At 47.5% G+C, this 17,737-nt stretch overlaps 1 protein-coding gene across 1 annotated transcript; it reads right to left on the minus strand.

The window, feature by feature from the left end:
• Positions 1-6,458: 6,458 nt before the first annotated feature.
• Positions 6,459-16,670, minus strand: LOC125638254 (uncharacterized). Its single transcript, XM_075130086.1, has 7 exons — positions 16,427-16,670; positions 13,465-13,565; positions 10,606-10,747; positions 9,284-9,375; positions 8,899-9,025; positions 8,369-8,482; positions 6,459-8,025 (listed from the first exon to the last, which is right to left on the minus strand). Exons 3-7 carry the CDS (start codon positions 10,706-10,708, stop codon positions 6,473-6,475), a joined length of 1,989 nt encoding a protein of 662 aa, XP_074986187.1. The 5' UTR covers positions 10,709-10,747; positions 13,465-13,565; positions 16,427-16,670; the 3' UTR covers positions 6,459-6,472.
• Positions 16,671-17,737: the final 1,067 nt, after the last annotated feature.

A 17,737-nucleotide genomic window follows, 5' to 3' on the forward strand; every position in this document is an offset into this window, starting at 1 on the left:
GTCCTAATGCCTCACCAAATTCCTTATCAGTATGGGTGTCCAACAGGAGACAAGGAGTTAAGAACAGAGGTAGAACAAACGCAGGAACAAACCGTTCTCAGAACATCTGGTACAAAAAAGCAGGAATGCAGGTCTCCCCCTATCTCACTCCCGGCAACTTAAACAAGTATTCTGTCATTCTGCTTATCTCCTTCAGGGACTTGCCCAGCAACCTTTATTGGCCTGACTTCGGTTCAGCTGGCATAACTGCCTCAGGTTTAATTATTCGTACCTAACACTGTGCAGGGAGCTGCTCTGCCCTTCCCCCTGTGACCCATCTCCTCAGAGGCACCTGCGCCGGGTCGGGGGAGAACATGGGGCTGAACTCTGCGCCCCCAATTGGGGGTTGCCAAGCCTCCAGGATTGGCCTAGAGTCTCCAGGAATTCAAGATTACTCTTTAATTAAAAATTGTCATGTGATGAAACCTCCAGGAATAGGTCCAACCAAAATTGGCAACCCCCCAGACACACACACACACACACACACACCCCAATGTCACAGACACAGAGGACTCGCTCAGGAGGGCTCAGTCCATAGGGATGGATTGCTCGGGTCTCACCTGAGGGCGTGCAGGCAGGTGTCAGCCAGCCTGAATGGGCTCTGCCCTGACATCTATTGATGAGCTGGGGGAAACGACTTCAGGAGCAGCCTGAGTTTGCACAGACATGCCAGCTCTGCCTGGACGCGCAGCCAGATGGAGCTGCTTTTTCAAAATGATCCATTTCAGAGGGCGTTGGGTTTCAAATCATACTAGTGCAGGGGTGAGATGTGCCAAGCCAAACAAGCTGCAGAAAGAGCCAAAGAAGCTCACCACAGCTAAGCTAAGGCAAAGGTGGACAAACTTAAGCTTGAAATCCAAAAAGCAATGGAAGAACAGCAGAAACTGTATCATCTGGAAAGTCCAGTTTATAACAATGATAGTATGTTGTATGACTCTGAGCAATTGCCTGTGTTTAACCAATTTTGCTATGACCAGAGAGAGGTTGTCTCTAACCTGGGGAAGGTGAAAAATAGCTGTTTGTGCAAAAAAGCAATTTATATGTGAATGAAGTTTCTGAAGGTCTGTCTAGTATCTCAGAAGTGAGTCTGAAATTAGATAAAGCACAAAGAGAGCTCATTTATGGGGGAAATGTTTCTCTAGAGCAGCTTAAAGTTGATGATCAGGTTAAAGCCCTCATTAAGGAAGAAAAGGGTAGATTTTTTTATGAGTGATGGATTGCTGGCAACTGAAGTTTGTAAAAATGAAGTTTGTAAAAGTGAGCCTGACCCAGGTAGAAGTGATTTGCTTAAAGTAGCTCAGTATAATGTGGAGAATAGCAGTTTATCTGTTGGGAGTGGCAACTTGCCTGTTAAGGACACTTTCCCACGCCACTACAGTATTAATTCTGCTGGCATCATTGCGGTACATATCATTGCAGCACGAGGACCAGGTCTGTATCCAAAATCTTGCAGCATCTGCTCCCTTGACACCTCTGTTACCCTCACAAGACTGATATCACATCGGGTCACCTACGGGAGACGGTGGAAGTTTTCATTACAGGTGCTCACACTGAAAACAATAGAGCATGTGATCCCGCGCCCATTGTGATTTCCAGGTCCCTCAACCAGTTTTCCTAACATATTGGTGGTTTGGGTGGCAGGGATGGGCATTGACCTCAGAATCTGCAAGTCCAGGGTGCCTGATACCATCAGCATTAAGGGAAGCGGGGGTCCTGTGTTCTCATGGCTGCCCCACGCCCCTCCCCCTGAGCTGCCTCGGACAAAGACCAGTATTTGGGAGAGTTAATGCTGGTCCCTGGTAACCAAGCACTGCCCATGTTTCCCAGAAGTTGCAGCACAGGGCCCATTGCCCGTGCCGCTAGGTCATACTCATACTCTTGGCAGGAACAGCAAACCGGTTCACTGAATAGCTAGGGATACAGATTACATTCTGGTTTGCACTTCAGTGTAATAAGGCGAGTGATTTTAAATAGTAACTTTGTACTAGACACTGGGTATGCACTGACAGAGTTTGCCTTGTGCTTTGCATGCCTTACAGTGGAAAGCTTGGCCTTCAGCGCAGCCTCCACACTGGCAGAGAGGCTGTCACAGAACATACAGAGAGGAGGCACAAAAATGATAACAAGACTAGACAAAATGCCTTACAGTGAGGGACTTAGAGAGTTCAATTGGTTTAGCTTTTCAAAAAGAAGATTGAGAGTGATTTGATTACAATTTAAATGCTTTTATAGAGAGAAAATCCCAGCTCCTAAAGGGCTGTTTAATCTAATGGAAAAAGGCAGGGCCACCACCAATGACTGCAAGCTGAAGCAAGCTAAATTTGAATTATCAATAAGTACCAAATTTTTAAAGGTGAGTGATTAACCACTGGAACAAACTACTAAGGGAAGTTTATATAAACCTATGGAACTCATTTCCACTAGATAGCATTGAGATTTGGAAATCATGGAATTTTGAAAAAGGGTCGGATAGAAATATAGATAATGAGAACCTCTAGAGTTATACTAGCTGAACTAATATATAATGTATATATGACGAATCTGTTTCAGGGCACAAGCCAACAACTGGTTGACAGGAACTGTTGCTAGGGACAGATTTTGTCATGTCCACAACGGGGTTTCCTGCACATTCCAACCATGTAGTGCTGGCCGCTGTCAGACACAGGTCGAGATGAACGACTGGTCTGCCCTGATGTGGCTATTGGGACTGAACAACATCATGGCAGTTGATGAAAAAATAAAGTTGAATTTGCAGAAAGGTAAAAGAGGGGCTCAGATCTCAGTCTCTTCCCAGTGAGAGGGAACAAGCAGGCAGCTGAGCAAAAACGGATCCCCTTAGAATTTCTTCAGGAACAAGGGATTTATCCCCACAACCTTCCAGAGAAAAGCAATGTGTTCCCTAGTAAGGAGCCAAAAGGGGTGCTTTTGTTGTGAGCTAGTGTCACAAATGTCCCCAGCACAACCAAAGAAATACACAAACTCACTGTTTCGTAACAGGCACACCCACTTTCACTGGGGCATTCATGTTTAATTAATAGCACCCAGAGTTAACAGTGTAAAGTAGTGCTACTTTTATTAAATGAAGCCTATTGAGAAATGAAAAAAAAAGGCATCTCTTCCTTGATCTGTAATCCCTTACCCTTAATGCCTCACACATCTGGGATACTGTCCTCTGTCCTCATGAAATCCAGTCACTATGAGGCCCCATTCCCATTACAGCTAGAAATGTGATCCTGTAAGTCGTTTGAGGTGGTTGCTCATTAAGTTTGTCATCAGTTAATGAGATCTCAGATAACTCGCTCAATCACTTTATTGATTAGCAATAAAACAGCATAATACAGAAAGGTCAGACATTACCAGTATAGAGAACAGGTCTTCCAGTGACTGTAGTTTACATATTTCTTGTGTTGATAACCAATAATTTGTCAATAATTAATAAATGAATAGCTAATAATGGATAAGGATTTTAAGTGTGATTATATGTTTAATGAATAGCCTTCTCTTAAATTTAGATTTGGTTAACAAGTCAGCTTTGATTTAATTTATTAAACAGCCAAGACAGCACATACAGAGAGGCATGCAATTACCTACAACTGTGGAAGGCCTTCTCCATAGCTTCAGACAGTCTGGATCCTGTCTGCCAGTGGTCTTACTTCCTTATGATTTCTTGTGGTAATTATACTCTGGTAACTCTCCTTAGTTCAACATTTCAACCCTTATCAATTTCCTCCTTTTGGTATATACTTCTCCATATCTTAGGACTTGTCTACACTACGGGGGTAAGTCGACCTAAGTTGCTCAACTCCAGTGAATAACGTAGCTGGAGTCGACATAGCTCAGATCAACTTACTGTAGTGTCTACATCGCACTGCATCGACGGGAGATGTTCTCCCGTCAACTTACCTTACACTACTCATTGTGGTGGAGTACTGAAATTGACAGGAGAGCGATCTGCGGTCGATTTAGTGGGTCTTCACTAGACCCGCTAAATCAACGCCCGGTACATCGACTGCAGCAGCAGCATTGATCCCCGGTAAGTGTATACATGCCCTTAGGCTCTTTCCTCAGTTCTCTTTTCCTGGTAATTTTCCAACTGTTTCAAAACCTACTGGTTAGTCATTGTTTATGGCCTTTTTTATGCATTACATACCTTGCGAATATGTTGCAGTTACTACACTGCAAAAATATATTGTATAACATAAAATATATCATGGGTTACTGCTTTGTAAAATTCCATTCCTTGCTAGATACACCTCTACCCCGATATAACGCTGTCCTCGGGAACCAAAAAATCTTACCGTGTTATAGGCGAAACTGCGTTATATCAAACTTGCTTTGATCCACTGGAGCACGCAGCCCTGCCCCTCCGGAGCGCTGCTTTACTGCATTATATCCAAATTCGTGTTATATTGGGGTAGAGGTGTGCTTTATCTTAATTGCAAAGTATCACGGAAATCTTGCCCCCAGGCAAGCCGCAAAATCTTTCCTGATCTAGCTTTAAGTGTCAATACCTGTGTCTATTCCAATTTGCTTATTCCGACACATATGCCCCAGTTGTTTACAGCCTAGTTACTTCCTATTTCTGTTAGTACCACTCCATGTCCCTTACTCAGCAAAACATCTAGTACTTGCAATTAATGGTTAAAACATCTGCAAACAGATCAGTCTCAGTACCTCTCCATTCCTTATTTCACCAGCAAGCATTGCAGTCTGTCACACATATCCTTTATACATTTTGTATAGCTGCAAAGCCTCAGGGGCCTTTAGTTCATAAGCTAACAAATCACACTCAGGCTTAACCAGCTGCAAGTTATACGGGGCATTTTCTGTTTTCCAGTTCATACCCAGCACTCTGCCCAACTGTGTTTTTAGGAGTAAATTGTGAAACATTTTGGCAGCAATTCTATGCAAGATGAGCAGCAGGTCGCTGCACCAAGGATTATGGGTATTTTTTCAGACACTGTCAGTGGACTCTGGAATGCACAGCTCGGGGAGGAAGTAGGACTTGCATTACCAGTTACACTGGCACAGTTAAGGGTACCTGCCACACAGGAAAAATCACGATGTGCCTAACCCCTTACAAGAGCCATGGAATAGACTGATGCTGGGGATGGAAGATCCAGGTGAAGATGCACTCGGCATCCCATTATTAATCATATGCTTTTGACAGTGAGCTGAATCTTTAGCCAATAGTGCTATAGCCCATTAGTGCATGGTAGAAAGCTGCTGTAGGGGTGGTGCAAGGCTGACTTACTCCTGTTCACCTGTTACCTTGAAAACTGCTCTCGCTAAGAGCTTGTCTACATGTGGAATTTAAGTGGCATAAAATATACCAGTATCATTATACCTCTGTAACGCCCCACGTTGACACACTTATTCACAGGAAGTTATGCCATTATAACTATACTGGCAAAATTATACCAGTAAAACTTCCGGAGTAGATAAGTTTAAAAAACACAGTTGCCTCAGTGCCAAATACAGAGGTAAAATAACCTCTCTGTTCCTACTTGATATTCCCCTGTTTATGCATCTCAGGATTGCGTGAGTTCTTTTGGAGACAGCATCATACTGGGAGTTCATATTCAGCCGATTATCCACCACAAATCCGAAATCTTTTTCGGAGTCCCACCTTCCCAGGATGGAATCCCCCATCCTATAAGTATGGCCTACATATTTTGTCCTAGATGTATACATTTACATTTAGCCACATTAAAATGCATACTGTTTTCTTGTGCCCAGTGTGCAAAGTGATCCAGTTCACTGTTAAATCAGAGACCTGTCCTCTTCATTATTTACCATCCTCTGGTTTAGAGTGTCATCTGCAAATTTTATCAGTGATCATTCTATGGGTTTTTTTCCAGGTAATTGATAAAAATGTTACAAAGCAGAGAATCAAGAACTGATCTCTGCAGGACCCCATTAGAAACACACCTGCTCAATGAGGATTCCCTGATTACAGTTACATTTTGTGACATCTCAGTTCACCAGGTTTTAATCCATTTATAGAGTACCATGTTAAAATACCCGTGTCTTCACAATGTGCGGAGGACGCCATTTTGTTCTACCCAATGGCATCCTCCCTGTGTGTTCAGGGGCCGGATGGAATCGTCCCACTGGCACAGCCAGTCAGGAAGTCATATTCAGGGCTCACATGGGAATGCAATCCATGCGTTGCATCCAGAGATGGCATACCGCTGCGCAACTTCCAAAATTCAACTTAACTGCCTTGAAATTCTCACTAACCATCCCCCCACCCCATCGAAAGATCAGTTCCTCTCTTCATCAGCTTTGTCCTCCTCCCATCATCAAAAATAAGCCAATACTATCCACCCATCCTCCTTAAGCCTTGTATTTTAGAAGTGTCTCACCAGAATTAAAAAAACAAACAAACAAACCACTCCACTGTTTTCTACCATTACGATTGTAGATCTATTTAATCTGAAGCTACATTTGCGGTGTGGGGTTTCTTTTTCAAGTGCAGTTTTGCCAAGTGTTGAACAAGGTTTGATTTGTGATTGAAGCCTTTCCCACATTCAGTACATTTGTGAGGCCTCCCTCCGCAGTGCATTAACTCATGCTGGGAAAGGGAGAACTTCTGACGAAAGCTTTTCTCACACTGGGTGCATTTATAGGGCCGCTCCCCAGTGTGGATCCTCATGTGTTTATGTAGGGTTTCTTTCCGCCCAAAGCCTTGCCCACATTCAGTGCATTTAAAAGGTTTAGCTCCTGTGTGGGTTTTACGGTGAGTACAAAGGACCCCTTTCAGTCTGAAGCTTTTGTGACAGTCAGGACACTGATAGGCTCTCTCTCCTGTGTGGATTGTCTGATGGGAAGCAAGGTGCAAGTACTCTCTGAATTTTTTCCCACAGTCAGTGCAACTGTAGTTTTTCTCCTCTTTGTGGATCCTTTCATGTCTGCTGAGTGACGATCTGCAGTTAAAGCTCTTTCCACAGTCGGCGCATACATGGGATCTCTCTCCTGTGTGTTTTTTCTGATGCCATCGGAGGTGCGAGTTGTGGTAATAGCTTTTCCCACACTCAGCACAGCTGTAACGTCTCTCTTTGGGACGGACTTTCTGATGCACTGCTGAGCTTCTACTGAAGCTTTTCTGATCACTACTTGTACTCGGTTGTGCTCCCTGATTGGTGCTCTGGTGGCCAATGGGGCAGTTCAGTTTCTTGGAAATTTGTTTATGTTGAATAGATACGCTGCCTCTCTCCCCTTCTGGGGTCCCGTGCTGCCTTCGTGCAGCTCCCGCACTTCCACAGGCTTCTCCCCACTCAAGACTCCGAGGTCTCCCCAACAACATCCTGTCCTGCTCTGCTCTCACAAGCCCTTCCTTCTGGGGATTCTTGTCTCTGTTCTCACTCACCATCCCATCATTAAACCCTCGAGACACCTCTCCTGAATGGATTCTCTGATGCTGAATAAGTCTGTCTTTTAGAATAAAGAGCTGGCCACAGTCTGGACACTTATGGGGTCTCTCTGACTTGTGGACTGTGTAACAATGAAGAACAAGGCTTGTCTTATGTCTGAAGCTTTTCCCGCATTCATTACATTTATAAGGTCGCTCCTCTGGGTGAATTCTCAGATGTATCTGAAGGTTTTCTTGTTGAGAGAAGCCTTTGCCACACTCATAACACTTGTAGACACTTTTTTCTGCATCAGTTTGCTGACAGTGCTGAATAAGGAGCGAACTGTTACTGAAACCTGCCCTCTGTTCATTGACAGTATTTGGTGTCTCCCCCATAAGGATTACCGGGTGGGCACTGGTGTCCTTGGATTTCCTCAAACCTCTTTTGCTGTGAGTGGATTTACTCCTGCCTGGCGGGTCTCCCCTCTGCCGTCCTGCCCTGCCATGGCTCTCACTGGCATCTGCCCCGTCAGGGCACTGTAGTCTCCCTGAAAACATCCTGTGAATCTTCACTCTCACAGCCCCTTCCTGCTGGGGACTCTCCTCCTTGTTTTCACTTGCTATGCCGGTACCTGTTGGGAGAGAGAATCCAGATGGGATTCATTCCATGTGCTGGGGACGGAGGGGGCAGAAAAGGGATTGGTCACCGATAAGAGAACCTGACAGGTAGGAAGTAAATTCCCCAAATCTTTCCACAGAAGGGAAAAGGGGTCAGTTCTGCCTCAAAGTCCCACCTGAGCCCTGAGGAAAAGGCTTCTGCCAGGGGTCAGGCAGAACGAGTGGGAGCCACGAGTGACACCTGCCAGGAGGACAGGGCACAATAGTGAGTCAGATGAGGACTCAGTGGGTTTGCTGGAATTCCAGCTTTTCCCTCAGTCCCAGATGGTTTCTCAGTTGGTGTCACTCATTCCTCACCTGTCATAGTGCCTCTTGGGATTTCCCTTTCCTCAGAGCCCTGAAGATCTGGGAACCATGGCTCTTCCCCTCGCTCCATCTGGGACAGCACATCTGGTTTAGCAATAGGAAATCCTGCTCAATGGAAAGAGGTACATGCATCACAACATGGCAAGTATTTGTCGATCACTTAACTACAAAGAACAGCAAAGAAAATCTTGGAATGAAGGGGAAAGACATAATCCATATAGGTTTACTTGTGGCACCTTAGAGACTAACCAATTTATTTGAGCATAAGCTTTCGTGAGCTACTGTAGCTCACGAAAGCTTATGCTCAAATAAATTGGTTAGTCTCTAAGGTGCCACAAGTACTCCTTTTCTTTTTGCGAATACAGACTAACACGGCTGTTACTCTGAAACCAATCCATATAGGTTGTCAATTATTCATGAAACCCCCTTTGGCGAGCAGATTGTCTGGTGGGAAATGGGTTGTGTTCCTTATAGGAGATTTAGGCCATGTCTACACTACAGGGACGATAGCAACTGCTCACCCAATGAGAGGAGAGTCTCGTAATTCTCCTGCATGACATCTCTGTAGAGCTCCCTCTGCTTTTCATCCAAAAGAGCCCATTCATCTTCAGAGAAGTACACGGCCACCTCCTCAAACGTCACTGGCATCTGAAATGATATGTGTCCTCCACTCAGCACCTGCCTGCTCTGGCCACAATCCCACCACTCAGACACAAGCGGAGCAGAAAAGGGCAAAGCCATCACTGTCAATGCAGCATTGGGGGGGAAGGAACCCCATTTCCCACTATCCCAACCTCCTCCAAACAGGAAGAGATGCCTGACTCAGCCTGCCCTCAAAGCTCCCCATCCCGCCAGAACTCAGCCCCAGCTCAGGCCACTGCAAGCAAGCACCATTTCACAACTCACCATAAAGCCAAACCTACGGAGCAAGGCCACCATATCCTGGTCTCCTTCATTCCCCTTATCATAAGGAACAAACAAATAAGGCACAGGAAGATCTAAAGGATAATAAAGATACCATTAGAGGGACCCACACATACACACATGCTCCTGGATCTTACGACTCTACTAGGAACAGGGACCTACCCGCTCTCCACATGCCACGAGACAACCAAATGCTGTTCTGATGATTTCACAAAAGAATAAATGGACACAAATCAGGAATTATAACATTCAAAAACCACTAGGAAAACACTTCCGTCTCCCTGGTCACTCAATAACAGACTTAAAAGTAGCAATTTTTCAACAACAAAATTTCAAAAACAGACTCCTACGAGAAACTGCTGAAATGGAATTAATTTGCAAACTGGACACCATCAAATTAGGCCTGAATAAAGACTGGGAGTGGATGGGTCATTACAAAAACTAATTTCCCCCTACTATTACTCACACCTTCTTGTCAACTGTTTCAAATGGGCCACCCTCATTACCACTACAAAAGTGATTTTTCCTGCCTTGGTATTCTACTGTTAATTGAATTGTCTCATTAGCACTGACCCCTCCACTTGGTAAGGCAACTCCCATCTTTTCACGTACTCTGTGTGTAGATAGATAGAGACAAGATGGCCAGTGTTACTCTGGTGGGTCCTGCGCTTTTCTTGGCGGGGAGCTAAGATGCCACCCCTTGCCCCTGTTCTTGGGGCGTCGATGGCCCCACTAGTGGCCCAGGAAGGTGGTAAAGGAGGGAAGCAGGAGAGGGGTCTGAGTTTGCTCCTCACTCTGAGCCCCAGCCCCTCTCAATCCCTATGGGTTCTTACCCTCTTCCCCCTTGGGTGGGGTACCTGCAGTCCTTAGATGCTGGGGAAGGGAGTCTACCTCCCATACTGGACAGGGTCCCCCTTACTTCAGTTCTCTGATTTTTCCAGGTCTCACAGCACACCTCCAATCTCCAGTCCTCTCCTCTTCCCCTGTCTGCCTGAAGCAGGGGGTTTTATTAGGTTCCTAACAGGGCCTTCATTGATTGCAGGTGCTCCAATTAACCTGCAGCCACCTTCCCTAGTCTACAGGGAACCACACCTTAATTAGCCTTGAGTTTATATATTTCCCCTCTAGCACTCTCTCACTGCTTCCTGGCCCTCTTGTATCACTATATACCTGCTACTTTAGTTTGCACTCCATGCATCTGATGAAGTGGGTTCTAGCCCACAAAAGTTTATGCCCAAATAAATCTGTTAGTTTCTAAGGTGCCACAAGGACTCCTCGTTGTTTTTGCACACACAACTTGTTACCTAGTTGCCGTGAATACTGCAGTTTCTCTCTGAGGTCACAGCTCAGTTGTGGTCCTGGGTGGTGGAAGATCTGAGACATTGAATTGGACAGGGGCTCCATCATCTCAGAAATCCCTTCTCTTCCAATCACACAAACTGAAACCTGGGAAACATAGACGTTGTTAGCTCTGTGTGAGGTTCAAAGGTTTCATCTGAGGGCCAGTGACAAGTGCCTCTCAGATTCTCTACTAAACAGAGTTATTGAAAGCCGATGGGCCTGCCACACACAGGAAAGGAGCTCTGTGTCCCCCCACATTTCCATCTTCCAGTTTTCACCAGTATCAGTTGGGTTCTGCCCATTGATGACTAGAAGAGATCCCTCCATTTTGTATTTCTTCCTTGTAGCCTTCTGCCCAAACCAAGCCTTCTTCCTTCCTGTGCTGCTTTTTTCTTCCTAGTGAACCCTTTCTGAACTCAGGTGATGTTACCTCAGTTCTGCCTTTTATTTGACTGATCATGGCACCTTGGAATATCAGATCACAATTGCACTACTGCAGATAGATGGCTCTTTTTACGCTTTTTAATGAACATTATTATTATTTATTTGTGTTACCTTAGAGTTCAGGACTTTTAATCATGGGACAAGACCCCATTGTATCAGGCACTGAAAAAGGACACAACAAAAAGACAGTCTTTACCCGCAAAGAGCTTCGCTTGTAACATAATCCTTCTACATTTCAGGGGCATCACTCAAAAGTTTTACAATTTTCTCATGAGTATAAATTTACAGAATTTTATTTAATGGCAACCTTTTTGTTTGAACTTGTACCAGATCCAGATTTAACTGTTCCTTTTTCGAGACCCTTAAGGGATTTGAAATGTAAAGTACTCCATAAGGCTTTCATTTCAACTATATGCCTTATTCCATTTTCCTTTAGCTGTAGAGAGTATTCAAGAGGGGGGAGGAGGAAACCCTGACAAGCAGTCTTTTTGATATTGTTATGGATGGTAACAAAATTCCTTTTTGGGGGGGGAAGAGAAGCAGTTAGTTGAAATGGGCTGGAGCTGTTGCTTCTGTTGTTAGAGTCTGATCTCGTTTCTGTGAAGACAAAACCAGACAAATGCACAGAAAAAGGGAGAGGAAAGAACAGCAAAGATAGAAAATGCAGTTCTGTCTCGCATGCTGACTCGCAACTCTGCTGTTGTAGAAACGGGGGAAAAGGTACTTGGTTGTATTGCAAGGTTTGCAAATTCCTCATCCCAAAATTGGGATTTTCAAATCTTATTTGATTAGATGCTACAAAAAAAATCACATTTCAACCTTTCGAGTGTTAATAAAGATAAGAACTTACAACTCATTTGATTTGTACCTAAAACAAACTTAAAACTGATGTTGGTCTCTGTCTTCAGATTTTTAGAAACAGACTAGCTCTTGTCACATTTTTTGCTCAAAGTCCAGATTGGGGAAAGATTGAAAATCTTTCCCCCCCATCCCCCTACTCCTCTTGCCTTTTTAAAGCTGCACATTTACAGAAATGGTGAAAATGTCACACACAAGTGGTTAAACTTGCTGACTAGCAGAAATTTTAGCCCTCGTGTCATTTTTACCCCTGTATATTTCCTCCTTTTAAAAAGAAGCAACCAACTAATGTTCTTTGGAACCAGTTTTGCATCCATGAGCCATTTGCTACACCCAAAGGTAGTAAAATACACTGGCATTTTAGTCTATGATAGACCTTGCCCACCAACATTTCACAGCCACTGAGGCAAATTAGCCCATCCCAGAGTCTAATTCGAACCACTAGAACTGTGCTGTTTCACATAACAAAATCCACCGCCAACACATTGTTTTGTTTTTCCAATCACAAAAATCTTGAGGGTTGCAATAGCCCTTTCCGGTGGTTTGAAACTCAATTTACAGCCCTGAATTAAGCTGCCATTCAGTTAAAAAATGTTATCTAAGCAGAAGTTTGCTTTAGCAACTTAACCTTTAACAATTTAAAACACTTTATCACTTTTGCATTTTGCTTAAAAATGCCTTTATGTTGAAGGTTCCAAGTTATTACCAGTTAGAGAAACTACAAAAGAAAACGAGAAACAAAGCATTTGTACAAAGATTTTAAAACCAGTAATAACTATCAAACAAAGTTACAAAAACCTCTGATTTTTTAAACAAGAACATTAGCAGATGGCTTTGCATGCTCAGACAAAACAAGCTCAAACACACTTGGATAACAATTGGTAGTTTGCCAGAGTTTTCAGTTACTGAGTATGTACGTTAACCTTAACCAATTTTGATCCACTGATTTCTGATCATACCCCTGTTGTTTACCAGACACGATCGAAACACAATCCTAGATTTATAGGATTTACAAATCTCATTTGATTAGATGCTATCAAAATCACAGTTAAACCTTTCAGAGATTAACAAAGCTAAGAATTTACAACTCACTTCATTTGTAGCTAAAACAAACTTAAAACTGAGGCTGTGGCTTAAAACTTCCCCCACTGATTTCTGATCCCACATTCCTCTTGTTTACCAGTCATGATCTTGACACACTCTGAGTTAGATCAGCAGGCATGTTTGTTGGGAGTAACCCAATTTGTCTGTCTCCCTTTCAAACTGTTTCCCATTAGCATTTGTTATAGGTGCCTGGAACATTTTATAAATTTTTAGCCATTTTTCCACAGTTGGGGTAGGCCTATCTGGCCCCAGTTATTACAACAGGTATACATGTAATGTAGCATGTATTACCACAGGGCCTCAGCAGTTTACCCATGGACCACAACTTCATTCTGCTAGACACAGCAGTGTGAAATACAAGTTTGGATGTAAATATCACTAGGCAGAATGGCGACTAAAAGGAAATAAGCACGTACAGCTTTCTTTCTTTCCGAGTCCAGCCATGAACTCTGGCGGTTCTTCTTACTGTTGCTGAGTCTCCGAGTTGATGGACTTTCTTCTTGGTGGTTTCTAGAAACTGGAAAACAGAGATTCTAGTAGGGTAAAATATTTCTGTAACTCAGAAAACACCTATTAAACAAGGGACCCACGGCTTGTCAACTATAGTTGGTTTTCAACCAATTGCACCAAAGAAATTATTTCTTCACAGGCTTTCTTTCATTGGAACCTTTGACCTTAAAGCTGTTGCATGTCTGAATTAATGACTCAAGATTGGAATTATTTAATCTCAGATTATTCATCAGAGATTAGTACAGCACTATAAGGAAATAAATAGCTACACTACCACCCTTTCTTGCTGACGTGTCTGTCCTGCATCTGGAAGGGATGTGCAGTCTTCACTCTGCCAACTAAGTTTCTGTATCAATTTGATTAGATAGGGTTTCAGACAAAGGAAACCTCATTGCCAAGCATATTCTGCCAGAAACATATGTTGCAGTGTCATTTCTATATATTCTCAGTTTACCTGATTTATGTGTGAAGACATGGTTAGAGGACAGCTGGGAGAACTAACAATTCTTTAAGATAGTATCTCTCAGCGGATCCTTCTTACCCCACCATCATTCTTCCCTGTTGATTCCCCAACAGGAAACATCTGCTATAACAATCATCCCTTGCTGGCAGCCACTCTGACAATTTTTCCTAACATACTTAATTAACGTTAGGAAAAACAAATAAATATGCACATACACATGTCCACATCATTGTAATTTATTTATGATGGGGTTTTTTTATTTGCAAACTCGGTAATAAAAATATTGTACAATTGTCTCTATTCTTTACTGGACCTAAACAGAATAGAAACAAAACTAACGTGCTTTGCATGTTCTTCTTGTCTTTTGTTGTTGTTTCTTTTGCTTTTTTAGTTGTCTAAAAGACTTTTTTAGTTGCTAGCTAGTAAGTCTGCTCCTGTGAAAAGTGATATTTGTATGTTTGTTAAAATCACTTTTCACAGAAGCAGACTTGCTAGCTAACTGGGAGGCAGTGAAAAGCGCTATTAAAAAACATAAACATTTCACTTTTCACAGCAGATTTACTCAGCCCCAGCAAGCCGTGGGACAAAGACCTGGATGGGACGGTGGGTAGGGAGGCGGTGGCAGCCAGGGAGGATGGGGGGTGGGTGAGGGGCCAGGAGAAGCAGCAGGGGCCAATGGCAATGGGTGGGGTTGAGCACGGTGCCGGTGTCCAAAGCCCCGTGGCTGGGGACCGGGGCCAGAGGAAGCAGCAGGGTCCGGGGTGATGGAGGGTGATGAGCACGGGGCCAGAGCCCAAAGCCCCACGGCTGGATACTGGGGTCCCACAGCCAGAGGCCAGGGCCTGGGGATGGAGCCTGCTGCCGTGAGGCCAGAGCTTGGGGATGGAGGAGGCAGTGGGGGCCAGGGGTGATGGGCAGGGGGTGGTGAGCCTGGGGACAGAGCCTAAAGCCCCATGGCTGGATCCCAAGGCCCCACAGATGGAGCCCGGGAGACAGCCCGCCGCTGCCTGGCCAAAGGCCGGGGCTGGAGGACGCAGCGAGGATCGGGGGGTGAGCCCAGGGCCAGAGCCCAAAGCCCCACACACAGATATTGGAGCCCCATGACCAGAGCCTGAGGCCGGCACCAGGAACAGAGCCCGCTGCCGCGCAGCCAGAGCCCAGGGATGGAAGAGACAGCGGGTGACCAGGGGCGACAGGCGGGGGCTGAGAGGGGTGGATCCTGGGGCTGGCACCTGCTGCCACGTGGCTGGGGCCAGATCCTAAAGCCCCACAGCCAGATCCTGGGGCCCCACAGCCAGAGCCTGGGGGATGGAGTCTGCTGCCACATGACCGAAGCCCAGGGCCAGAGGAGGCAGTGGGAACCAGGGACGATGTGGGAGCGATGAGCCCAGGACCAGTTGACGGACCATGCCAAAGCCCCATGTCTGGAGCCGGCCACCTGTCACTGCAGGGCTGAAGTCGAAAGCTCGAGCCCCACCGCCCCTAGGAAGGTGGGGAACTCACACCAGCTGCCTGCTCCTCTGGCATTTCTGGCTCCAGAAGGGGGCAGGATCCAACCCCTGCTGGGGGTCCTGGGGGAGGGGTCACTGCTTCGTGCCCCCAATCACTGCCCAGGAGGCTGTGGCCCCAAGAAAAGACCCTGGTGGCCCCCCCATCTGAGAAACACTGGTGTAACTAGCGTCATTTGAGGAGGTGGGGCAGCCATGCTGGCAGAAAACCTCCTCCTGTGGGCGTACGCGGTGTCTCCACGCACAGGCTCTGGTGGCCAAGGCTCTGTGGTGGAGACAATCGCAGCGTCCCCGTCATCAGGGCGGTCGTCCTGTTTGCCTGGGCAGCGGCAGAAATAAGAAGTAACGGTGTGATGGATGCACATGGCTCAAGGTCTTCCTTCCTTTTCTCAGCCGACTGCTGTACATTGCTACACAGGCCTTTTAAAAAAAGCATAACTTGAATTTAGGAGAACTGAATCTGAGCTTTGCCTTACACCAGGGTAGCTTACTCCCTTTTCCCTGCAAGCACCTTTGTAATAAAATAATTATATCCATATGCTGGGCTGGGGGCACTGGACCGCTTTAAACGCAGGGGTGGTTGAAGCAGGACACCTTGGGCGTGTGGACACGGCTCCCTCTGCACCGGCCCTTTTGCGTCTGCCCCACCAAGGCTTTTTGTCACGCGTTGTTTTGCGGGACAGTTGCTGGCCGGCTGGCCGGGGCCCCTCCCGGGCGTTGCGGGCTCAGACCTCCCCTCTCTGCACCCCGGGAACCGGCTGCGTGGGGAGGAGCCTGCAAGGCTCAGCTGCAGAGACCCCCCCGCGCCCTGTGCTCCCCGGGAGCTGGCTGGGCTGGGTTCAGGCTCGGCCCGCGGCGGAGCTCGTCTCTCCCTCCCTGCCCCGATCCCCGGCTCACCGCGGCGGGGAGGGAGGCGGCTCCCGGGGCTCTCACCAGCCGGGATCCCGGAGTCGCGCCCGCAGCCAGAGGCGGACCGGGCTCGCTGAGTTGCCGGAGGAAACAAGCGCCGCCGAGGAGGGGAAGTTCCGCCGCTATTCGCTTCCCCCGACCCCCCGGCCGGGTCCCCACCAGCGCCGGGGACGAGAGGCGGGGGGGGCAGGGTTGTATCAGGTTTGGGGGTGCCCAGAGCCGGTCCGAGTCCTGCCCTGATGCACATAACAAAATGAATGGGGTGGGGCTGAGGGGCTTGGGGTGCAGAGGGCTGCAGGGTGGGGCTGGGGATGTGGGGTTCAGGGTGCAGGAGGGGGCTCAGGGCTGGGGCAAAGGGTTGGGGTGCATGGGGTGCCGGCTCTGGCTGGGGGTGCAAGCTCTGGGGTGGGGCTGGGGATGAGGGGTTTGGGGTGTGGGTGGGGCAGGGGGTTGGGGTGAGGGGTTTGGGGTGTGGGTGGGGCAGGGGGTTGGGGTGCGGGGGTGAGGGGTTTGGGGTGTGGGTGGGTCAGAGGGTTGGGGTGCAGGGGTGAGGGCTGCGGGGTGGGGCTGAGGGGCTTGGGGTGTGGGTGGGGCAGAGGGTTGGGGTGCGGGGGTGAGGGCTGCAGGGTGGGACTGGGGATGTGGGGTTCAGGGTGCAGGAGGGGGCTCAGGGCTGGGGCAAAGGGTTGGGGTGCATGGGGTGCCGGCTCTGGCTGGGGGTGCAAGCTCTGGGGTGGGGCTGGGGGTGAGGGGTTTGGGGTGTGGGTGGGGCAGGGGGTTGGGGTGAGGGGTTTGGGGTGTGGGTGGGGCAGGGGGTTGGGGTGCGGGGGTGAGGGGTTTGGGGTGTGGGTGGGTCAGAGGGTTGGGGTGCGGGGGTAAGGGCTGCAGGGTGGGGTTGAGGGGTTTGGGGTGTGGTTGGGGCAGAGGGTTGGGGTGCAGGGGTGAGGGCTGCGGGGTGGGGCTGAGGGGTTTGAGGTGTGGGTGGGGCAGAGGGTTGGGGTGCAGGGGTGAGGGCTGCAGGGTGGGGCTGGGGATGTGGGGTTCAGGGTGCAGGAGGGGGCTCAGGGTTGGGGTGCATGGAGTGCTGGCTCTGGCTGGGGGTGCGAGCTCTGGGGTGGGGCTGGGGATGAGGGGTTTGGGGTGTGGGTGGGGCAGAGGGTTGGGGTGAGGGCTGCGGGGTTTGGGGTGTGGGTGGGGCAGAGGGTTGGGGTGTGGGAGTGAGGGCTGCAGGGTGGGGCTGGGGATCTGGGGTTCAGGGTGCAGGACGGGGCTCAAGGCTAGGGGAAAAGGTTGGGATGC

This window comes from Caretta caretta, chromosome 6, assembly GCF_965140235.1.
Source record: "Caretta caretta isolate rCarCar2 chromosome 6, rCarCar1.hap1, whole genome shotgun sequence".
NCBI classification, from domain to species: Eukaryota; Metazoa; Chordata; order Testudines; family Cheloniidae; genus Caretta; species Caretta caretta.